Source organism: Bos indicus x Bos taurus, chromosome 6 (genome assembly GCF_003369695.1).
Source record: "Bos indicus x Bos taurus breed Angus x Brahman F1 hybrid chromosome 6, Bos_hybrid_MaternalHap_v2.0, whole genome shotgun sequence".
Lineage (NCBI taxonomy): Eukaryota > Metazoa > Chordata > Mammalia > Artiodactyla > Bovidae > Bos > Bos indicus x Bos taurus.
In genome coordinates, this window is record NC_040081.1 from 114,207,853 (window position 1) to 114,232,025 (window position 24,173).

At 62.9% G+C, this 24,173-nt stretch overlaps 1 protein-coding gene across 1 annotated transcript; it reads left to right on the plus strand.

Annotated features, from left to right (window-relative positions):
* Positions 1–385: 385 nt before the first annotated feature.
* Positions 386–23,721, plus strand: CPZ (carboxypeptidase Z). The gene is made up of 11 exons (XM_027545157.1): positions 386–527; positions 5,293–5,325; positions 6,452–6,826; positions 8,989–9,201; positions 11,210–11,406; positions 11,933–12,094; positions 12,401–12,559; positions 16,988–17,123; positions 18,844–18,983; positions 22,513–22,612; positions 23,272–23,721. The coding sequence occupies exons 1-11, from the start codon at positions 443–445 to the stop codon at positions 23,604–23,606; spliced, it is 1,935 nt and encodes a 644-aa protein (XP_027400958.1). The 5' UTR covers positions 386–442; the 3' UTR covers positions 23,607–23,721.
* Positions 23,722–24,173: the final 452 nt, after the last annotated feature.

The window sequence follows — 24,173 nt, forward strand, 5'->3', positions numbered from 1 at the left end:
ACGCCCAAGGTCATGGAAGAGACCCTTCAGGTGCATCCTCCAGCCTGCGACAGGGTTGGAGGAGTGCACACTCCATCGCTCCTCTGCTGGGACCCAGGCCCGGAGCTGGGGGTAGCCGGCCTGGCCCCGCTGCCAGTCGGGTCCAGGGCAGGCCAGGCCCCCGCCTCCCCGGCTCCCCCTCGGTCCAGGAATCGGGGCTAGTAGGCAGCATCAGCGGGGGACCCGGAGGTCAGGTGGGAGGCGGCACCCAGCCCCAAGGGGGGCTCTAACCCCTGGGGGCGGAGCGGCGGCCTCCGGAAGCGGGCGCGCTCACGGCTCGGCGCGGTTCCTGGCGCGGCCGCTGTAACCCGACTCCCCGCCCGCGGGGGGCGGGAGCCGAGCGGCGCTGCGCCCCGGCCCGAGTGCCACATCACTCGCCCGGCCGCCCTGCTCGCCGCCCACCATGCGGCCCCCGCCGCCGCTGCTCCTCACCATGCTGGTCCTCGCCGCCGCCCGGCCCGGGTGCGAGCCCGCCTGGGACCCCGAGGGTAAGGCGGGACCGCCCGGCCCCGGGGGTGGAACTCGGCAACCCCGGAACCGCAGCTTTCCCCCGCGTGACCCGGGGCTCCAGAGAACGTCCCCCAAATGGGCACCCTGTGAACCCTGGACCTGGGGGTCTGCACCAGAGGCGGGGCCTGACTCGCTGAGCGCATCCAGGCTGGAACCCCGGGGTGGAGTGCACAGGCAGGTTAGAGGTGCCCAGCTCTCAGCACCGCGGGCTCCAGCAGGGGCTTCCTCTTGGTCTGGGTACGGCCAGCGGGGGTGGGGGGGGCGCGGTGCCCTGCAGGTGGGGTCCTAGGGAGCAGGTGCCAGGATTTTGCAGGAAGAGAGGGCATTCGAGGTCCTTAGTCCTTCCAGGAAGGGGGCGGCCTCTGGACCCTGTTGCAGACTCTTGAGCCCTCCCTCCCAACTCCGTGATGTGGACAACAGCATCTCCGGAAGTGGGTGCAGAGGGCCAGGGAGGGGGTGCGGTCCGTGCCAGGGAAAGGGGGTGCTCCTGGAGGATTCTGGGGGCAGGGGATGGCGGCACTCAGGGAGCGTCCAGGGACTTCGCGCCTGGGAGGGTGATGGGAGGCCCCTGAGGATGGGGGCCAGCTGGGGCCCGGGCTGTGGTCCTCCCCACACTTTGCCTTCTGGGTGGGCCTCAGTTTCCCTTCGCAGTGAAAGGTGAGGGTGTGTCTGGTCCGCCACCCTCAGGGTCCTTAGCAGCAGACACCTGTGACCCGGACTGCTGAAGTGGGGGGTGGGAGGGTTGCCTCCCACATTGGGGTCTGGGCGTGCTGGATTCTGAGTCTCCCAAGCGCCGGAGGTTTGCGGACACCTGAGAACTTGCTGGCACCAGCCAAGTAGGTTGTGCCAGGAGCAAAGTGCCCCTGCAGTTTGCCAAGCCCATCTCTCCCTTTCCTCTTCTCTCAGCTCAAGTTGAATTTTCTCTCCACCTCTGCCCCACCTTCACCTCTTTCCTCCCCCACTTTCTACAGAAAAGCCGGGGGCCAGGCAGTGTGTCTGGGTGTGTCTGGGTGTGTGCCCACACTTGTGTGCACACGTGGGATGCAGAAGGTCATGCAGAGGGTGTCACGGATGGAGCCTCCCCCAAGACCCCAGGAAGTGTCCACTATTATAGGCTTGTCAGGGAGCACAGACCCCCTCCTCCAGGAAGCTCTCCCTGACCTGCCCTTTTCCCAGGGAGAAGTGCAGACCCTCCTCCGGACCCAGGCTGCCCCTTCCTCACCTGGAGGCTTGGGCAGGGAGGGTCTCTATCTTCCCCTCTGTGCAGCATCAGTGCCTCTTTCTAGAATAATTCCTTTTTCCAGTAGGATCTCCTTATGAGCATGTGTGGTCCGTGGAAGCCCAGTGCCTCTTCCAGACCAGACAGTGACGAGAGCATGGCCGGGCAGCTTGACTCCGGGCTGCTTTGTCCAGGACTGTCCTTGTCCTTCCTGTCTTACTGTCCTGGGGCTCAGAGCAAGCAGGCCTAGACCCTCACCCCTGCCTGTCCCTTTCCTTCTTATCAGCAGCCTGGAATTTGAGGCAGTCCACAGAGTCGGAGACGACTGAAGTGACTTAGCAGCAGCAGCCTTGCTTTGAGGGACAGGTCTGGGTTCAAATCCTGAATTCCCTGGACACTGTGTGTCCTTGGGTAGATGGGCCGACCTCTCTGACCTCATTCTGTTATTGTTCCCCATCTAAGACACCCGACCCCTGGCATCTTGCTCCCTTGGTTGAAGACACGCTGACACCTTGTGGTCAAGAGGTGTAACGGTCACGTGTGGACTGCTCAAGAGCAGCCTTTGGACCAGCGCTGTCCAACACGCTAATGCCAACCCTCAAAACATCGCCTAACATTTCCCAGAAGCTACTCGAAAGAGATAGAAACAGGTGAAATTAAACCTAAGGGCAAATCTTACTTAACCCAATATATACACAATATTGGGGCTTCCCAGTTGGTGCTAGTGGTGAAGAACCTGCCTACCAAGGCAGGAGATGCAAGAGACATGGGTTCAGTCCCTGGGTCCAGAAGGTCCCCTGGAGGAGGGCACGGCAACCCACTCCAGTGTTCTCGCCTGGAGAATCCCAGGGATGGTGGAGCCTGGTGGGCTGCCGTCTATGGGGTCGCACAGAGTCGGACACGACTGTAGTGACTTAGCAGCTTAGCTGCAAGTTGGTACTTTATACCCAAAACACACATCCTTTTCAAGTCGCAGCATTTCAGGTGCTCAGTGCCCGCGCGTGGCTGGTGGGCACCACCCTGGACGGTGTGTCCTCTCGACCCCACCCCAGCCCAAGCTCCCCGAAGGCCCCCACTGGGGCTGGCCTGTTGTTTTGTGTCCCCCAAAGATACGTTGAAGTCCTAGGCACCCTCCCCCATGCCTCTGACTGTGGCTTGATCGGGACCCGGGACCTTTGCCGGTTTGGCTGCGTTAGGACGAAGGCGCACTGGCTCAGGCTGGGCTCTGAATCCCGTGACTGGTGTCTTTGGAAGAAGGTGGGGATTTGGGCACAGCACACCAGAAGGAACACGGGGTAACGGAGGCAGGGACTGGGGTGACGTGGCCGCAGCTGCGGGTTGCTGGGAGCCCAGGAGGACTCTTCCCTGATCCTGCGGAGGGGTGTGGCCCGCCAGCAGCTTGGTTTTGGGCGTCTGGCCTTCAGAACCGGGAGAGGATCAAGGCCTGTTACACCAACCTGTGGGTCTTCCTTACAGCCGTCCCGGGAGGTGAGTCCGCCGTCTCTCTCTTGCTCCTGGTAGCCACGCTGGAAGCATCGGTCCACGTCAGTAGATGCCGCCCTCCTGTCCATCGCGACGGGCACTGCCATCTTGTGGGCGGGTCACAAGGGGCCCGGCCCCCTCCTTCCTGTGCCACCCGAGCCTCGTGTCAGCACCAGCTCGTGGGACCCCCCAGCAATGGTGCCAAGCCGCCCAGTCGTGTCCATCTCTTTGTGACCCCTTGGACTGTAGCCCTCCAGGCTCCTCTGTCCATGGGATTCTCCAGGCGAGAGTGGGTTGCCATTTCCTCCTCCTGGGGATCTGCCCGACCCAGGGACGGGACCCGCGTCTCTCACGGCTCCCGCACTGGCGGGCGGATTCTTTACCACTAGCGCCACCTGGGGGCAACAGTGCGCACTACTGTTCTCACCCCCATTTTACAGACAGGGAAACCGAGGCCCAGAGAGGCGCTTAATTCCCGAGCTTCAGCTTTCTCATCTGTGACTTGGGGAGGCTTGGAGCCGCCTGCAACCAGGAGGGATCCGCTTGTCAAATCCACTCAAGTCCAGGCAGCTGAGTAGGTCTGATGCTTAGAAGGAGCTGGCATGGGGGTAACTGCTGTGTTCTGGCCTCCTCCGCCCGCATTTTCCTGAGGCCAGCAGAGGCACCAGGGCCAGTGGGAGTTCTGCTCACCAAGTCTGAGTGCATCTTCAGCTCTGCCCCGGCTCGGCTCTGGGCCGGCACGCGGCAGGCACAGGCTTGGCGTTGGGACACAGGTGTGGGGAGGAAGGGGCCTTGGCGGGAGCCATTGGGCCGGGGAGCCCTGGGGCTCCTGAGCTGATGGGTGTGGCGTCTCACGGGTCAGTGAGTGTGAATTCTGAGTGTGAGCGCTGGGCACAGATGCTCCTGGGGGGGGTCCTGCTCCGAGTGAATCCGTTTGTCTGTTCTCCGAACGCAGATGGGCGGATAGCGCAGCGACCGAGCAGAGCCTGGGGCGGTTTCCCGCCCTTCCCTTAGTCCCACGTTTTGGTTTGTCCTCACACCTCCTCGTGCGGCAGAGGGCAGTGGGCACAACCTGCAAACAGCTCAGACCAGAAGGGCTTGGAGTCGGGTGATGGGGTCAGGCGGTGGGAGCCGGGCACGTGCTTGGAAATTGCCAGGCTGAGAGAAGGTGGCTCAGGGCACCTGGAGTTCTCACCCACTGCCAGCCCGTCCCAGCGTGCAGGGCGTGGCGGCGGGCAGCTGCAGCCCTCTCTGTTGTGTTGAGGGGCAGCCCTGTTGCCTGGATGCTTCAGGAAGATTATCCTCCTGCCCCTTACGTTGCCCGAGTGGTTCCAGCCGGCTGGGATGCCTGGAGTCCTTGGCAAGAGGGCGCCTTGAATGTCTCCTTCCCATGACAACAGCTTAGGGAGCTGGCCCATGGGGGTCAGGGGCTGTGGCTGCCCAGTCCTCAGTGGGGGAACCGTGGTCCATGTCGGGGGTACTGTGTGTACAGGGGGCTGCTCAGCTAGCCTAACAGGACCCCCCACCCGTATCCCCCCTCTGGGGGGCTCGCGTATGCTCAGGTAGGCTTCCGTGACCCCAGGCTGTAAGGTGAATCCCTAGAAGCAGCCTCCATCCTTGTCAGACCGTGGTCCAGGCCTGGGTTCCAGATGAAGATCTGGGGTTAGGACACTTCCCCTCTGGTCCCAGCTCATCCAGCTCTGCCTGTCTCTCTCCGGCCCCCGCCCAGCACCCACTTCCTGATTTCTTGTTTCCTGCGCTTCCATCCCCCAGCCGAAGCTGGAACCGGCCAGTGGATGTATTCACACCATGGCTTTCGGCCAGCACTCCGAGTCAGTGCTCTGCCTTCTATTAGGGAAGCTGTGTGACCTCAGACTCAGTCTTCCCGCCTGGGGAATGGGGGTCTCGGCCACGTGGATGTCAGAGGGCGGCTGTGGCGGGGAGGGTGGGAGTGGCTGGGGGACCGGCCCCGTGAGGAGCAGCGGGATTTGGGGATGGGCAGAGGTCCCCGCCCCTGACGGTGTTGCCCCCTCTCTCTGCAGGTGGATGCCCCGGGTCTGCAGCTGCAGACAGCGGTACGTATCCGGACCGCCCGGTTTTGTTTTGTGGGAGTGAACACAGGCCCTCCACGCTCTCAAAGCCTTTTAGGGGGAGGAACCTGGGGTTCTGCAATGGGTGATGATTAAGAGGGCCCTTCGATCAAATCCAGACCTAATTAAAAGAGCTAGAAATCAGGCAAAACAAGAGAGGGAGGCCCTTCCCTCTGTGCAGCTGGGCTCCCACCCCTGGCTCTGCCCTGGGCTTCTGCGGGGGTCTCTTCCATCCCTCCCTCTCCGCGGCCCCCCAGGCGGGCTCGAGGAGGTCTGGGGTCTGACTTGAGGTGCGCATGTGCCGCGCTGGCTGGCTCTGCACCCCGTGTGTTCTTGGCACCTGCTGAGTCTGGGGCTGGGACAAGCCCCTCCCCGCCTGGCCCCGAGTTCCTGTCTCTAAAGTGAGGAAGGGAGCACTGAACTCCTGGGGGTGATGCTGGAGAGGACGTGGATCTGGCGTATCGGAGGCACTCAGAGCAGGCATTTCTTCAAGGCTCCTCCTGCCAGATTTGGGCATTGGGGTATTCTGAGCAGAAGCACTGGATTTTTTTTTTAAGTGAAAGTGGCTCAGTTGTGTCCAACTCTCTGCGACCCCATGGACTATACAGTCTGTGGAATTCTCCAGGCCAGAATACTGGAGTGGGTAGCTTTTCCCTTCTCCAGGGGATCTTCCCAACCCAGAAATAGAACCCAGGTCTCCAGCATTGCAGGCAGATTCTTTACCAGCTGAGCCACAAGGGAAGCTGGTAAAGAATTATTATTTTTTTTTAAGTAGGACAGTATTTTTGCCAAACAGAAGTCAACCATATGCCTTAACGAGGCAACTCCTTGGCCGGGTGGGCTTTCCTGGGCCCAGTCTGCGGATGTGGAAGCTGCTGGGCCCTCTCACGGGTCAGCCCGGGGGCCGTTGCTGGTCCTCCCGAAGGCTCTGGCTCCCTCTGCCGGGGGCCTTGTCCGGGCCTCTCCGTGCCGCCCGTCCCTGCTGGCTGTGGTCCTTAGTGGGGTCAGCTTGGGCAGAGCGGCACTTAGTAGGCCGGCGTCTGAGCACGTCCTGGGGGTCATCGTGGGAGGGAGTGCCCTGGTGACCCCACCGTCCCCCCCCCGCCCTCAGCCATGTGCGTGGACCTGCAGCTGCAGACCTGCAGTGACGTCACCTACAACCGGACGGCCTTCCCCACGCTGCTGCAACACCGGTCCCGGGAGGCCGTGGAGTCCAGCTCCGAGTACATCCTCCTGAGCGTGCTGCACCACCTCCTGGAGGGCCAGTGCAACCCCGACCTGCGCCTGCTGGGCTGCGCCGTGCTGGCCCCGCGCTGCGAGGGCGGCCGTGTGCGGAGACCCTGCCGCCACGTCTGCGGGGCGCTGCGCGAGGCCTGCCAGCCTGCCTTCGATGCCATCGACATGGCCTGGCCCTACTTCCTCGATTGCGGCCGCTACTTCTCGGGCCCGGAGGAAGGCTGCTACGACCCCCTGGAGAAGCTGCGAGGTGGGCTCCAGGGGGGCCCCGCTGTGGTGAGCGGCTGGATGACCGGGCGGGCCAACAGGACATGCGTTGGGAGGGCAGTGCCTTGGCCAAGCCGGAGGCCCTGGGTGCAGGGGCCAGGCTGGGAGGGCAGAGGTGTGGGGGCCTGAGTCCTGGATGGCACTCCCCTCGCCCATCAGAGAACTGCAGGGTGCTGGTGTGAGGAGCCTGTCTCTCTTGAGGCCTGCCTGGCAAAGCCTGTGATCGCCTGTGGCCGCTCCTGAAAGATCACACGTGGCATATTGACTGGAGCGGCAGCCAGATGCCTCAGAGTGGGGTCCGTGGAACCCCATGGGCTCAGGGAAGCCACCCAGAGGGGCTGTGGAGATGGGCTTTGGTTCCTCATGCAGACAAATGAGTGGAGCTGGAATGGGCAGTCCCGAGTGATAGTGAGCCCCCCGTCTCAGGGGGTGTGTGAGGCGCTTCTGGGGGCCACATGGCTGTGAGGTGGGGCGATGGGTGACGAGCACCTCTGCAGGCCTCCCTGCCCCCCAGCCAGGCTTCCAGAGTGAGTGAGACGGGTGGTCCCAGTGACCCTGGGACCCTTGGTGGCCTGTGAGGAGAGCCCTCTAATCTGGTCCAGACCACAGCCCCCGCGTCACACGTGGCTCCTGAGAGCTGGGCGCATGGCTCAGGTGACTGGGGACTGAAGTTTTGATTTTCCTTGATTGTAATGAATTTGAGCCTAAATGCAAATAGCCACCCGTGGCCAGTGTGCGTGACACCGGTCGGTGCGGGACGGTGGCTTCCGGCGTCTCATGTGCGGACGTCACAAAGGTCACAGGGAGGTCCACGTGATCTGGGGTCAAGTGTCACACACGTGTTGTCTCGTTAAGACCCCACAGTGACCCTGAATACGGGTGCAGCCATTTCACAGGTGACCGACTGGAGGCTCTGGGAAGGCCACCAGCAGCAGGGTGGGGGCTGGTGTGAGCCAGGCCGGCCACTGACGGATGGGTCGATCAGTCCACGTGCCTGATGGCCCTCAGGTGCCCGCTGTGTCCACGGCTCCCAGCTGGGAACCAAGGAGGTGGTAGGTAGCAACCAGGGGTGCCTCGGGTTGGCCCCCAGCGAGCCCTGGCTTCCCGCTCCGCCAGTCACTGGCTGTGCAGAGCTCAGTGGATCCTGGAGCTGAATCTGGGAGGGAGATGAGGGTGCCGTCTACCTGCAGCTTCTTTGTGACTCAGAGGCCCATGGGCTGCACTTTGCAGGCAGACGGGAGCCATCCGCCAGGGAAGAGGCAGGAAGCGTGGCTGGGTGGGGGCCGAGAGACAGAGGAAAGGAACCCGACATCTCTGTGGGACCAGGCCCGCCGGCCCCGGGGAAGCCCGCAGAGTGGGCTGGAGGGAGTTTATTTTGGGCCAGTCTGCCACCAAATTGCTGGTTCCGTCTGCTTTCTTCTCCCTCAGAAACCATTTTGAGCAGAAATGAAACCACAAGGCAAGTGAGACGCTTGGGAAAAGCGTGCACTGTTAGTGCCCCTGCTCTCCAAGACCAGCCCACTGGGACCTGCGTCTTCCCGTGCAGAGACACCACGGGAGGCGGTCTGGGAGCCCCTGGGCTGGCCTTGGGGTGCTCCTGTGAGTGGGAGGGGCCCGCCAGCTGGTCTGGGGATGGCCGTGGTAGACAGCCTACCTATGCCTGGAAGCCCAGACTGTCTCCTGAGGAAGCTTTGCAAATTTGGGGGAAAAGCATACCTTCTGCTCCCCCGTCCCTCCCCCCTCCCTACCCCGTCACCGCTGATGCCTGGGGACACAGTCATCCTAAGTCAGAAGGCAGCCAGACCACGGTTTTCTTTGAGGATTCTGTCCACGTGCGTCTGTTTTGTATTCTGCTGCTCTGTATGTTACAAAATTTCCAAACAAACCCCATACGCCTGTTCTTCATTGACGCTAGGAGCTGCATTGCTGTGTACACCTGTCGGGGGCTGTGATTAGCTGTCCACGTCAGGTTTCACAAAGGGAACTTTACTTCCAAACGCAGTCATGTCTGGGGAGCCATCCGAGGGGCCCGTGTGGGTCCCGACATCCCGGGCTCCCCAGGGCGGGGCTGGGAGTTGGGGCGAGGGCAGCGGCAGCCCTGAGCTGACTCCTGGTGCCCATGTCCACCCACCCCCCCACCCCCAGGAGGCCTGGACATCGAGGAGGCACTGCCCTCGGGCCACCCGCCCACCTTCATTCAGTTCACCCATCACTCCTACGCCCAGATGGTGCGCGTGCTGAGGCGGACGGCGGCCCGCTGTGCCCACATCTCCAAGACCTACAGCATCGGGCGCAGCTTCGACGGCCGGGACCTGCTGGTCATCGAGTTCTCTAGCCGGCCTGGCCAGCACGAGCTGAGTAAGCCACTGCCGCCATCGGGGGAGGCGGGGTGAGCGGTCTGGGCTGGGAAAAGGCACCGGCCCGCTTAGCGTTGGGGTACACGAGCAGGTCCTCGGTCCTAATCAAAGCCCCCGTGTTTGGGGGACGGGGTGGGTGGGGATTTGGGGCGTGCTGGGGGCACTGGGGTGCTGGCCACCTCCCACCAGGCGTGTGCGCCCACCGTCACAGCCACGCTGGGAGTTGGGGAGGAGGCGGCCAGGAGGGTTACGGCCCTGGGGGCTGCAGACATCGTGGGCCTTGAGGTGAGGGGTGCACGGTGACCACAGGCCCGTCAGACCTGTGCGTCTCTAGTGAAAACCCTAACTGTGTTGTTGCTGCAGCCTTGCCCTGGTGCACCTGGACGCCAGGCAGGTGTGTGGGCGCTGGGTCCTGGACCCTGACAGCTCCTCCTTTGAGTGTGATTCCCAGAGCGTCTTCCCATTTATTTAAAACCCAAGTCCATTTCAGCTCCTAGGAGGCTACGTCCTGTTTGGAGCTGGGGCCCCACGTGGGAAGCGCTGGATCTCACTGTGCCTGCAGCCGCGCTCTTGCAGGGCTCAGCGGCGGTCGGGCCCTGCCCCAGTCCTGGTTCACCTGCCGTGACGGGGAAGGCCCTTCCGGCCTGGAGCGCAGATGCTGGAAAAATGACTGTGAAGCCATGTCAGGGGCAGGTCAAGGAAAAGGTGCTGGGCTCCGGGGCTGGGGCGTGGGGGTCTGGCCCCAGAACCCCGATGTTCTGACAAAGACTCAGCACCCTGGCTGGACGGCCTGTTTCCTGGGTAGCGAGGCGAAGATGAGCACCAGCCTGGCTCCGGGGCACTGAGAGCAGCTGGGCAGAGGGTCCCAGGCCTTCTCCCCAGCCCCTCAGCTCGTCTGTGCCTGAGACCCTGCGAGTCGGACAGGATCCGTCTGGATCCCATTTGGCCTTGGTCCTTACCAAGTACTCAAACGTGGCCCTCGTCTTGGCCAAGCGGCTCTGGCCCCCGTTGCTGGTCTAGCTGCGCTCAGCCTGGTTTCCGTCCGGGTGGCTTCTGCAGCGTGGACTTCACGTGCCCAAAGCCCTGTCTCCCATCGGGGGTCGGAGGTCACTGAGCCTCGCCCCTGCCTCCAGGGCCCACCCTGCCTGGCTCCCCCTCCAGCTCTGGGCTGAAGGCGGGACTCCCGCTTTCAGGTTGAGGGGGCGCAGCTGAGGAACACGGGGGCGGGCCATGTCCTTTGTGAGGGGCCACGGGCAGTGACTGCTGTGACAGCCTCAGGGGCATCTGTGTGCTGGGGCTGTGGGAGGGACGGGGCTGCACACAGCCTGGGAGGGAGATGCCGTTTTCCATGTGAGCAGTGCGGGGCTCAGAGAGGAGAGGCGACTCGTGCAGGGTCCATGTTAGGAAGACCGCTGGGCTCCTGGTCCACTCTTGCACGCATCCACCCGTCCATGCAGCCACCCATTCTTCCATCCGTGTACCCTTCCAGCCACCTTCATTCCTTCTTTCTTTCCTTTCTTCCGTCCTTCTCTCTTCCTTCGTTGCTTCCCGCTTTCCACCTAGCGATCCTTCCACCACCCACCTTCCCTCCATCCAGGCCCTCAGCCACCCATGCATCCTTCCACCTGTCTTCCTTCCTTCCACCTACCCATCGCTCCATCTATCCATCCTTTCACTCCCCTGTCTTCCCGTCTCAGCACCAGTGTCCGCTCTCCTCCACCGCACAAGCACGGGGAGTGGCCGTGAATGAAATTCACACAGACCGACGATAGTGCCTAGGATTATTAATCAGTTATCATGGATCCATCACGCTGGTATTTAAGGCTCTACATCACCGACGAGCTCAGCGGAAGTGGTGGCCTTGATGAGACCTCGTTAATCACAGAGACACTTGGGCCAGAACCAGCGTGAATAGGTTCCATAACAACAGCCTGCCCTTGCCACGTGGGCCCTCAGGTTTCCGGGACCCCGGAGGCGACCCCCAGGTCACTGTGTCCCCTCCCCCACAGTGGAGCCGGAGGTGAAGCTCATCGGTAACATCCATGGTAACGAGGTGGCGGGCCGCGAGATGCTCATCTACCTGGCGCAGTACCTGTGCTCCGAGTACCTGCTGGGCAGCCCCCGAATCCAGCGTCTGCTTAATACCACCCGCATCCACCTGCTGCCCTCCATGAACCCCGACGGCTACGAGGTGGCGGCCGCAGAGGTGAGGGCCCCATGCCGCCCCACGGCTGCTGCCTTCCACACGCCCCGTCCGCTCAGCCATCAGCGGTTGTGGAGGGTCTGTGCCCCTGCCGTCCTGGGTAATGGGGACTCAGCGGGCACCCATACGGGCAAAGCCCTGCTTGGTGTGGGGACCAACGCTGGTAATGCTGTGGTGGCTTAAAAGGTGACGTGCGCTGTGGAGACAGGATGAAATGGGGGTGGGTGGCGGAGCCAGGAGCGGAGGGCCTCTTGGAGGAGGTGACTGAGCAGGGCCTTCAGCGGGTGGGCAGTGAGCTGTGCATCCTTGACGTGGGGCACCCCAGGCAGGGCACAGCCGGCTGGCTCGGGGCCTGGAGGTTGGAGGGTCAGCCCGGAGGTCTGGGAGGTGGCGGATGAGCTCCAGAGTTCATCTCATGAAACCAGAGAGAACCCCGCCCGCCGTGACTCTCAGCCCAGCCTTGGGCCTCCCACCAGGGGGATCAGGGTGGGCGTGCTGACCCCCGGCTGGGGGCCGTCCTGTGGTTCAGGGCGCCGGCTACAACGGGTGGACCAGCGGCAGGCAGAACGCGCAAAACCTGGACCTGAACCGAAACTTCCCCGACCTGACGTCCGAGTACTACCGCCTGGCCTCGGTCCGCGGCGCGCGCAGCGACCACATCGCCATCCCCCAGCACTACTGGTGGGGTAAGGTAGGAGCCCGCTGCCGCACCGAGGGCTCCGGTTATTCCGGGACCCTTGGGGGGTCCTGCCCCTACTGAAAGCACCCAGAGCCTGGCAGGTGCCTGGTGACGGTGCGTGGGAGGGCTGCCTGGAGGAGGTGGCGTCCACAGGAGGTGGGGGAGGAGAGTTCCAGGCCCAGGATGGGCACTTGGGGGCACCCGGTGGGGTGGGGCCGGGGCGGAATCCTAAAGCTTAGGCGTGGGGCTGAGTGATCAGCAGGGATGCGCCTGGCCCTGAGGACCGTCTCCTCCTCCCCCCCGACCCACCCTGGGCAGGTGGCCCCCGAGACGAAGGCAATAATGAAGTGGATGCGAACCATTCCCTTCGTGCTCTCAGCCAGCCTCCACGGGGGTGACCTGGTGGTGTCCTATCCCTTCGACTTCTCCAAGCATCCCCAGGAGGAGAAGATGTTTTCTCCCACGCCCGACGATAAGGTGAGAGGCTGGGCGGGTTTGCTGTGGGTGGTGCCCTCGGGGGGCCTGAAGTCCTTCAGGTCCTGAGGCGAGTGCCTTCCAGCCTTCTGAACCATTCGGAGCCTTCCAGACCCAGCTCCAAACCCCCTCCTCCAGGAAGCCCTCCAGCCAGCTCCGCCCCTCCCTTCTCTGGCCACCCCACCTTCCATCAGTGTCTCCTCTGGGAGCTCCTGGGGTGGGCACCCTGGCTGAGTGCCTTCCCCACACAGGCCACCCCAGGGGAGGGCGCGGCCCCGGGCGGTGCCAGCAGAGGGCAGTGCTGCGTTCCGCATGGCGCCCGGCGGCTCCTGGCGCCTCCCCGGTTGTGGGCAGGGCGGGCTTGCTAAAGGTCAGGTCCTTCCCTGGTGGCTCAGCTGGTAAAGAATCTGCCTGCAATGTGGGAGACCTGGGTTCCATCCCTGGGTTGGGAAGATCCCCTGGAGAAGGGAAAGGCTCCCCACTCCAGTATTCTGGCCTGGAGAATCCCAGAGAATTACTGGAGAAGGGAAAGGGTACCCACTCCTCCATCTTCTTGGGCTTCCCTGGTGGCTCAGCTGGTAAAGAATCTGCCTGCAATGCGGGAGGCCCCGGGTTCGGGCCCTGGGTTGGGAAGATCCCCTGGAGAAGGGAACGGCTCCCCACTCCAGTATTGTGGCCTGGAGAATCCCATGGACAGCCCACAGGGTGGCAGAGAGTCGGACACGACTGAGCGACTTCTTTCACTTCTCAGGTGCCCTGGGAAGCAGTGGGGTCCAACTAGGAGTTCTGGTCACCTGGGCCCAGAGGAGGCCCGTTTTCCCCACTGGTCAGAGCAGCAGGGGATAAGACCCGGGATGCTGGCCGGACCCTTCTCTGGCTGCATTCTTCCCTTCTCCGGGGGCACCCCTGCCCTGATGGACACCAGAGCTGGCCTTCTGGAAGGGCATGGGAGCTGAGGAGACCAAGGCCAGGGAGTGGGGGTGAGCTTTGCTGGGTCACCCCCTGGAGTTGAGCTGCGCAAACTGCCCTGATGGCCCCCATCCCCCAGGGCCGTTTGTGCCCCGCCAGGAGCAGGAGTTTCCCACCCTCGCAGGAGGCTGCAGCTTGCAGGACTTCCCCTGACCAGCACGGGGAGGCTCCGGAGGGTCTGACCGGGTCACTAAGGCCTGGGCACTAAGCGGGCCCCCTGGAGGCCCAGACTCGGGCGGAGGGCCGGGCCTGGCCGCTGCCGCCTTCTCAGACCTTCCCCTGGTAGTGGGGGCAGGGCAGAGAGCGTGGGGCGGGTCCCGGATGGACAAGTGCCCGGGCCGGCCCCCATCTTGTTCTGTGGTCCCTCAGGGGTCCCCCTGCCTCACCCAGCACCCCCTCCTCACCTCCCCACGGCAGGTCTCCCCCTACCGCCGTGACGAGGACAGGGCCCTGAGCTGCGGGCCCTCGTCTATGGGGGAGACGGAGTCAGACTCGAGCAAGGACGAGGAGGTGCGGCCTCGGCCAGGGCAGGGAGCTGCCCGGGAGGCCGGGGACGAGCAGGGGTGGGGTGCGTGCGTGTCTGTGTGTGTGTGGACCGCAGCCTGAGGGTGGACTTTGAGAAGGGCGTCCTCCAGGGCCAGCCCCACCGTGGAGCCGGAGGATCAGGTGGGGACTCCCCCAGGCTCCCAGGAGTGAGGTTCAGGGCTGTGGGCAGTGGGAGCTGGGGGGCCCAGCGGGCACGGGCTGAGCCCGCCCCCTGCAGCGCCGGGAGCTGCACCATCCGGACGTCACCTGTGTGTCCCCGCTGACTGGCCCTGCCCTCGTTCGTTCTGGTGCCCACTGCCTCCCTCACTCAGCACATCCCCACTCAGCCACCCACCTAGTCACTCAGCCACCCACCCAGTCACCCACTCGCTCAGCCATTCACTCATCACTCACTCATTCATTAATTCACCCACTCAGTCATTTATCAACCATCCACTCATTCATTTCCTCCCTCCCTCAATGATTCCCGCACTTAGTCATTCATTCAGTCACTCAGTCGCTTATTCACTCACTCATCACATACCCATTCATCCACTCACTAATTCACTCACTTATTTGCTCACTCATTCATTCACTCACTCATCCATCGCTCAGTCATTCATTTCCTCACTCATTCATCACTCATTCACTCATTAATTCACCCACTCACCCATTTATTCACTCGTTCATTCATTCCCTCCCTCCCTCATTCACTCCCTTACTCAGTCACTCACTCACTCACTGACTCCTACAACCAGCACATGCCTGGGACCCAGAGAGGTGCTGGCTTCTATGCTTGGGGCTCTGCAAGTGCTTCTGGAGTGGCTGGGTGTCTCCCCTGTGCATGGCCTGTGCCCGCTGTGGCTGTGCCATCAGAGGGCAAAGTCAGCATCTGGGTGAAGCCCCTGGGCACCAGGCTCAGACTCTCTGGCTCTCAGGGGCAGATGCGTGAAGATGCCTCGAGGGGGGAAGTTCACCTCAACGAGTCCCCACAGAGTCAGAACACCGAGTGCCTTCCCCACCAGCCATCAATCACCGATCGATCATCCTTCAGACCTGCAGCCAGCGGTGGTCTCTGTGGAAACCAGGGTCCCAGGAGAGGCTTGGGGAGTGGGGCAGCAGGAGGAGGGCCTGAGCAGGGTGTCCAAGCCACACCCCCAGACTTCCATGGTGCCACAGTGCCTCAGGGCAGCATTCAAGGCTCCTAGGCCAGCCAGGGCTGCCTGCCTCGCCCCTCTGTCCCCCTACACACCTGCCCCTTCTGCCAAAATCCTGCTCCCAGCTCGGCTCCAGCTCCGTCCTGCTGTCCAGGCCCTCCCTGGCCCGGCCCAGCCCCCAGTGGGAAGGAGCTAGTTTATGCAGGCCCCTGGCCGGCTGGCCCTTCCCTCTGACCCTGGCCCGTGCTCCTGGGCTGCAGCCAGTCCACGTCTGCGCCTCCTAGCAGCCCACCACACCCCACCTTGTTTCTCTGGGAGTGGTCATGATCCCTGTGTCTTCCCCACCCACCCACACCCGGCACCTGGGCAGACCTCCCGCCCCCAGGGCAGGCCTGATCCCAGCCAGCCTGGGGCTCGAGCACCCTGGGGTGGTGGGGACTTTCTCTGCTCTCCTGAGGGGCTGACTGACAGGTGACAGGAGGCGGCCCCAGGGCAGGATGGAGAGAGACCAGGAGAGAGGATTTGGGGGGGGCACACCTTGGAGAGGGGCTAGCCTAACCTTCTGGGCCTAACCAGCCTAGGTCCCACTCTTCAGATGGGTGGTGGGTACCAGAGAGGTGGGGACCCAGGCAGAGTTCCAGAAACAACCCCGTCAGCACCTGGATGCCTGCCTGAAAGGGCTGATGCTGACCACAGGTGGCGGCGGCTGCTGGCAGGATAGCGGTCCTTGACTGCTGACCTTGGTGACTGCAGGACACCCATGGATTTGTATTTGGGGACTTGGGCTGTGTCTGTGGGACCAAGTTGAAACTGCAGCCTTACCCTGAGAAACTGGACGCATCCTTCTCCAAACCACAGGCCCTGGGTCTGAGTCGTCAGGAGAGACCTCACTCTGGCCTGGAGCAGCCGCTCATTGCTGGCCCCACCTGTCCACCTCCCCTTTTCTTAAAGAAGGCCCTCATGCAGGGACATCCTCTCCTGGGGCCCGGGGCCCCTGAACAGGCCCAGGGCAGGCGCACCCCTCATCCATCTGGACCTTGCTTGGAGCCTCCACTCTGGGTCAGACCTGTGTCCGGTCCTGGGACACACAGGTGGCTGAGTCCAGTCTGGGAGGAGGACCTGGGGCCTGCAGGGGTGAGGGGTGTCATGAGGGGAGCTCTGGGCTGGGGGAGGCCAGTGGGGGAGGGGCTCTGCACCACCTAGGAATTGGGGCCACCCTCCAGGCCCTGCCCCCAGGCTCCCCCACTCCCAGGGGGTGGCAGACCCTGAGCTGCGTCCTGTGTGGGACCACCAGACGCAGTGGAAACTGGGGACAGGTTATGGCAGCAGGCGGTGGGCTCCTGCAGCGGCTGGTGTTCCTGGGCACATAAAGTGGTGAATACCATAGACGTTCACGTGAGAGATGAAGGCAGTAAAAATGGGACCATCCCAGCCCCCATCCCCCCCCCACCTGTTTCCCCCCAAGGCCTGCACTCTGCTCAATAGCAAGAAATGCTTCATGCCGACCTACCTCCGGAACGCCCCCTTCTCGAGGGGAAGCCCACACCACCTAGCCAGGTGTGCAGGGCTCCCTGACGTGCCCGTGTACCCACCTCCGTTCCTCTGCACATGCTGGGCCCGCTATAAAGACACTGCCCCCCTCCCACCTGAGCTGCAGGCGTTCCCTGAGGCAGCCCCGCCCACGAGGCACCTCCCGCCTCACCCTCTGCCCCCAGCTCAGAGGGCGTCCAGCAGGGCGCCCACCACAGCCCTCGTGGGGACCTCTCCGTCTCCCTTCCAGATGTTCAAGTTGCTGGCCCGAGCCTACGCCGACGTGCACCCTATGATGATGGACAGGTCGGAGAACAGGTGTGGGGGCAACTTCCTGAAGAGGGGCAGCATCATCAATGGGGCTGACTGGTACAGCTTCACCGGAGGTGCGCGGGCCGGTAGAGGGGGTGTTGGGGGGCGGGGCCGGGGGCGGGCTGGAGCCCGGGGTGGGGGCGGGGCCTTGCGTGGGGGCTGGGCTTGGGGCGGGGCTTTGGTTGGGAACAGGGTGGGCTGGGGGCGGGGCGCGGTCTGGGGTGGGGGCGGGGACCGGGCGGGCCAGAGTCCGGGGCGGGTCCTGGGGCGGGGCGGGGCCCGAAGCCCGGCCGGGGCTGGGGGAGGGCGCAGCTGGGCAGGGGAAGGGCTAGGCTCGGGGTCCGAGCTGAACTGGGGCTGGAGGGAGGGAAAGTTCCTATATCCGGGAAGGGCTAGACTTCCTGTTGCCTTTTCTGCGGTTTATTTAATGGTCACTTACCATCTCATGATCCCACCCATGACCAGTTCGCCTTTTGGGGGTTTTGTAGGGTTGCCTGATGGAGTACAGGATTGTCAGTGAAGCCGGAGTTTTAGAGAAGTGAGGAAGGGTGTTGAGTACTATATAAATACTAACTCCAAACATGTGGGATGTTCTTACACTAAAACTATATTCATTATTTCTCTGAAATGCGGGAGCAGGTGACTCCCTGTGTCACTGGGGCCCCGAGGCTGAGCCCACAGGCCTCCACGCGCTGCTGGCCACCCCTCCACGCTGGCATGACGCTGAATATTCATGTCCCTTGACAGATAAGGAAATTGGACTCAGATAAGGAAAGGGCCAGCTCGAGGGCCTGAGCCTGTGGCAGAGCTGAGACTCACCCTGCCTGTCCCCCGACTTCTCCTGGGAGGTGGACAGGGCGGCCCCTCAGCTCCTGTTCCAGAGACGTGTTCTCCTCTGCTCAGCGCCCCTGCTGCCCACGGTGGCACATGTGGTCTTTCCTCGGAGGGGGCAGTGCAGCTTCTGTCTCGCCAGGACCCAGACACATGGGTCCCCTGACCCTCGGGGGGAGGGCTTCGAGTCTCAATCATGACCCTTCAGTGGGGTCTGTAAAGAGCCCACTGGGGTGCTGAGCCTGGGAGAGGTGAGCCGAGCTCCCCACCCACCGGGCATGAGTTCAGGAGGGTTAGGGGCCATGGCCAGGGACAAGGGGCCATCTGTGTGTGGAGGGTGTGGCCTCACTGCGGACTTGAACGGTAACTCATGAAGGGTGGCTGCTGGCTGCCAGGGCTTGGAGGAGGCCCTGAAGCTCTGAAGGTCCAGGCCCCAGAGCCACCTAGAAGCTTCTGCTGGACAAGACCTCCCAAGCAGTTGGGGTGGAGGGCAGGCTCAGGGAGCGGTGGTCAGCCCGACCTGCTCCAAAGGCTCTGTGGCCTCCCAGGCCGGCTGTCAGCCCCCCTGAGCTGGGCTCCCCCAGAGATGGAGTTTGTAGGACCTTCCTCTCTGAATCGTTCTCAGGACTGTCCTGTAAATGGACACTGTTATCAGTGACCGCACTGGGGCAGGGGCACCTGTGGGCCCAGCGTGAGCCCAGCTTCTCTGCTGGAGGTGGACTTGCTCCTGCTCCCCCGAAGGCCGCACAGATGGTAGGGGAGTCTGTGGACAGGGGCGCCAGACCACTTGTTCCCCAGCCCAGTTCCCCCTCCCCTGGGACCTTGGGTGGGAGCCGTCTGCCTCCATCTGTCTGGCTGGGAGGCCGGGATAGGACTGGCCTCTCCCAGCTCTCCAGCCCGGGCCCGCGGGGGCTGGTGTTGAGGGCCGCTCGCTCAGCTGCCCCCACCCCCACCGTGCTGCAGGCATGTCCGACTTCAACTACCTGCACAGCAACTGCTTTGAGATCACGGTGGAGCTGGGCTGCATGAAGTTCCCCCCGGAGGAGGCACTCTACACGATCTGGCAGCACAACAAGGAGCCGCTGCTAAACTTCATGGAGATGGTGAGCTCTGCGTGCTGTGCCCGACCCCGCCCGGGACCTGGCATGCGGAGGGGCGCCCAGACCCGGGCCCCGCGGCGGGCGACCCCCGGACGGGACACCGGACGGCGGGGCTCGGCGTCCACGCGGTCACGTAGTCATTCTGCACTTGCTTCTTCGTTAACCATCTGTGTTCATGAGTGAAGGCTCACCAGACGTCTCTCCTCCCCTAGGCCCAGCCTCGGGGTGGCTGGGGATGCCAGGGGGGCACACATCAGGGTCCCCAGTGCAGCAGGGGTCTCTGTGAGGGGAGTGCAGGGGGCAGTGCAGCCCAGGGCAGCCCCTGACCCAGCCTTGGAGGCCAGGTGTCTTCTTGGAGGAAGGAGGCACCTGGGATGTGTCTTGAAGTGGAAGTAGGGGTCATGCCACAGGACAGGGACCCTCTGGCAGAGGGGGTGGCGTGGGGGTGTTTAGACCACCGAGGGTCCCGTGGCCAGAATGAGGGGCATGGCCCTGGGAAGAGGTGAGTCCTGGCTGGGAGCACGCCTGCAGGGCATGGCTGGCAGCAGGGTGCGGGGTCGTCAGGCAGGGCCTGTCCTCCCCTTAGGCTCGGAGGGGAGGACACGGGCTGCTGGGGTGGGAGTAGGGCAACAGGATTGAGGGGTGACCTCCTCATCGTGGGCTAAGAGCCTCCAGAAATAAGCGTACCGTGAGCGGGGGGCCTCAGAGAGCGTGTCTAAAGTCACCCCTCACCGGACCCAGAGAACCGAGACTCCCGGTGGTCCAGTGACCATGTGGGGACCCAGTGCTGAGGTCCCGCCACCCCTTCCAGCCCTGCCCCAGCCCTCAGGCTCCGCAGCGTGCCCCCCACCCCTCCCAAGGGATGCTGTTCTGAATAGGGTAATGCTCATGTGAGGGACACGGAAACTCAAAACGGAGCATGATAACGGGGGTTTTGTGAGAAGCCTCTGCTTTTTCCTTTTTCCCGAGCATCTTTAAGAATCATAAAAATCGCATGTTGCTGCCAGTGAGGAGCAGGTCCGAAGAGAGGAGCAGGATTGCCCGAGGGAGACAGCAAGGGGCTGTGAGCGTGCAGAACTTTACAGTTGGTGCCCCCTGCCCCCAGCCCCAGCCACACGGCCTCAAATCCTGCCACCAGGCCTGGCTGGGAGACAGGGCTGCTGCATTTTTCAGTTGGAAGAATGAGGGTGCTGGGGAAGGATCGTGCCAGTTGGGGGACCCTGGGCTCCCATCCAGGATCACGGGGGCTCTGATATAGCCAGAGGAGGAGACAGAGAGGGTCAGAGAGTGACTGCGCTGGTCCGATGTCATCGGCCTCTCGAACTCAGATCTGCCTGCCCCAAGCCCCAGTTCCACTGTCGAAGCCCCTCCCTTCTAGAAAGATCAGGAACTTCCTCCCGGTGGGGAGCGAGCAGAGCCTCTGGGCCAGCAGCTGCAGCAGTGGGGAAGGAGCAAGGCCCCGGATGACAACTGGACATTGTCAGCGTGGGGTCCTTCTTGGAGGCTGTGCCAGCCACCTTGCTGCTCGGGGCCGGGCAGCATCAATAATGGCTCATGGCCAGGCCTCCTCGCGCGTCACGCTTTACGGCCGTCTGGTGGAAATGACTTTTAAGGAGCCTTAAACGGGGCTGGGATTGCTCTGTGGATATTGCATGTGAAGGCTCGGGGCATAAAGATTTAATACTGCAATCGGCCGGGCAGCCTGTGGCCGAGCCTGGCTGCCCCCCAGGACGGTCCCCAGGACAGCTGCCCGGGCCTCCTGATAAGGATCTGTCTGTCATGTCCACTGAGGCCTTTCCCTAAGTGATCCTGACCAGGCCTGGGGGGTGGCATCCACCTCCCTCTGGTTGAGGTGGCGGCGGGGGCCATCTCTCCTCCTCTGCCTGAGAGCTCCACGTGCCTGCTTCTGCAGGATGATTACCGTCCGCCTGAGAGCAGGGATGGACCAAGCGCTCGCTGGAGGTCCTTCTGTGTGTCTGGCCTCTGCTCTAGGGTTAGGGGGCAGGGAAAAAGCAGACGGTGACATCGCAGTGAGGTCAGAGCTGGAAGAAGGGAACCAGGACTGTGAGTTCCCCAAGGAGGCCCCCGGTGTGACCAGTCATCAGGGAGGGCTTCCTGGAGGAAGAGGAGTGTGAGCTGTGTCTGGAAAGGGGAGAGGGATAGGTCAGGCCTTGTGAGCAGAGGAAGGGCGGGGTGGAGGCTGGCAGTCCTGGGCGGCCCTGGAGGAGGGAGGGGCAGCCTTCAGGGACAGAGCAGCCCCCAAGCTGAGTTGCCATTCCCACCCGGAGTCCCGGCCTCCTCTGACGTGAGGAGGATCGACCTCTGGTTGTTTCCTGCCGATGGAGCTAGGGTGCTCAGCTTGTGCCTTGCACGTCATTTTAGGAGAACTGTGCAGAGGCTCTGGGAGGTGCTTTCTTTGCCAAGTGTAAGGCTTCCTGGCCTGATGGTGACGTGTGCGTGAGCTGTGGGGCATCTGCTCGGACACCGCCCGTGCTTAGGACCAGCCCACGGAGAGGGTGGGGCCGCCCTGCCTCCAGCTCGGCTGTACTGATTCTTATTCCCTGAGGCGGGCACAGTGACCCTCTGTTACAGATGGGGAGAGGGGCCGAGATGCCCAGGTGGCTTGCCTGAGGTCAGAGAGCCGGTTGGTGCCCGGCTGGGACTGACACCAGGGTCCCAACCCTCAGGCCTGTGTCCTCCTGCTGCCTCCCCACTGCCTTCGGGACCCCGGCCCCACTGGCCCTAGTTACCCAGGCAGGGGGCTCAGATGTGTTCACAGGTGGGCACAAGGGGTCACAGGTGCCGCTCAGGGCTCAGGAGATGTTGTCGGCCTGACCCCCTGAGCTGGCACTGTGGGCCATTTGGAAACCCTGAATGGGGTTGATTGTTGCTGGGGGAGGACCCTGGCGGTGGGCTCCTCATTGCTCACCCTCACCTCACAGACGAGGGTTTCCCTGGAGACAGCCTGGGTGGGCTGCCGGGCCCTCAGTTCAGTTCAGTTCAGTTCAGTCGCTCAGTCGTGTCCGACTTTTTGCGACCCCATGAATTGCAGCACGCCAGGCCTCCCTGTCCATCACCAACTCCCGGAGTTCACTTAAACTCACATCCATTGAGTCGGTGATGCCATCCAGCCATCTCATCCTCTATTGTCCCCTTTTCCTCCTGCCCCCAATCCCTCCCAGCATCAGAGTCTTTTCCAATGAGTCAACTCTTTGCATGAGGTAGCCAAAGTACTGGAGTTTCAGCTTTAGCATCATTCCTTCCAAAGAACACCCAGGGCTGATCTCCTTCAGAATGGACTGGTTGGATCTCCTTGAAGTCCAAGGGACTCTCAAGGGACTAGATTTGATAGATAGAGTGCCTGAGGAACTATGGACGGAGGTTCGTGACATTGTACAGGAGACAGGGATCAAGATCATCCCCATGGAAAAGAAATGCAAAAAGCAAAGTGGCTGTCTGGGGAGGCCTTACAAATAGCCGGGCCCTCAAGCGGGTACAAACCGTATCCCCACCCGGTCCTTGGCCCCCTCAGGTGCACCGGGGCATCAAAGGCATGGTGATGGACAAGTTTGGCAAGCCGGTCAAGAACGCCCGGATCTTAGTCAAGGGCATCCGCCACGACATCACCACTGGTGAGCAATTCCTGAGGCTCCTGCAGTGCTCAGAGTGTGACCCTGCTCCATCCGTCCACTGCTGGCCTCGGGGGAGGGTGAGGCTGGGGAGCCCCGGGGGTCTGTGTCCACCTCGAGCTGTATCTCCTGCAGCACTGAGCCCAGCGGGTGGGGACACATGCAGGTCTTGACTGCTGATGACCATCGATGTGGATCCTGTGTTCCTCAAGAAGGAACACCACCATTATAGACGGAGCCTGTGGGTTCACGTCCCAGAGCTTCTATCCCACTGACCAGCTGTGTGTCCTTGTGGGCTCTGGGTGCCCTCAGGGATTTCACAGCTGGTTTGAAAAATACCGTACCCTGTGACGTGTGCTCCTGGAGGAAACAGTCCAGAGAAAGGAGGGCTTGTTAACTGTGTGTGTACAGGGGTGGGGTGGGGTGGGGTGGGATGGACTGTGAAGGCTTCAGAGAGGAGGTGTGGCTAGGCAGGGCTTTGCGGGATGAATAGGAGTTTGACAGAGGGAGGCGGTGGGAAGGACGTTCCAGGCCCACACAGAGGCGAGTGCACCCTTGGAGTCTGCTGTCCTGCAGGCAAACGCCCCCGACCCCCAGTGCCCACTGTCTCAAGGCTGTGTGGGCCCAGCTCCGAGAGCCATTCCCCTTCCATGTGTCTGCAGCCCCAGATGGTGACTACTGGAGACTCCTGCCCCCGGGGGCCCACATCGTCATCGCTCAAGCCCCTGGCTATTCCAAGGTCATCAAGAAAGTCATCATCCCTGCCCGGATGAAGAGGGCCGGCCGCGTGGACTTCATTCTCCAGCCACTGAGGACTGGACCCCAGAAGTTCCTTCCCGGGTCCCGGAGGGGTGGGCTCGGAGGGGAGCCCCAGGAGCCCGACGAGGAGCCCCTGGGGGCCCGGAGACAGCCCACGACCGGCGGCAGCAAGCCCTGGTGGTGGTCCTACTTCACGTCGCTGGGCCAGCACCAGCCACGCTGGCTGCTCAAGTACTAGGTGCCCCGGCCCTGCCGGACGCGCAGGCCACGTCGTCTCCTGCTCTTGATCCGTCTTCCAGAGGCGTCCCACGAAGCCGTCTCCGTCTCATTAAAGTGTTTCTCTTCCCCTCCCACTGCGATGAGAGGCTCTGTGTGCGCGGGCCGGCGTGGCTGCTGGAGGAGAGAGGCCTGCCTGTCCTGCCCGCCTCCGGGGTCCCTCGCATGGGCTCCTCTGTCCCCCAGGCGGCCATCCCAGGGCGGCTCTGCCAACCCTTCTGTGCGCAGCCCATTCCCGGAAAGGGAGGCCTTGAAGCCAGAGGGGCCTCGACGTTATAGACGGAAAGCCGAGGTTCAGCAGGGGGCGTGATGCCCCAAGGCCACACGGAGAGGGTGATGCCGGGCTGGGACTTGAGGCTGAGGGTCCTGCGGTTGACGGCTGTGTGTCTGGGAGGATGTGGATGCAGGTGGGAGGTGGGGGGAAGCTGGGGGGAGCCTGGTTGGGGAGTGGGAATTGGCTGAGCCCCCAGCAGGTGACAAGGTCATCATAGTCTCTAGGGCAGGTGAGCCGGCAAGAAGCATGGCCCAG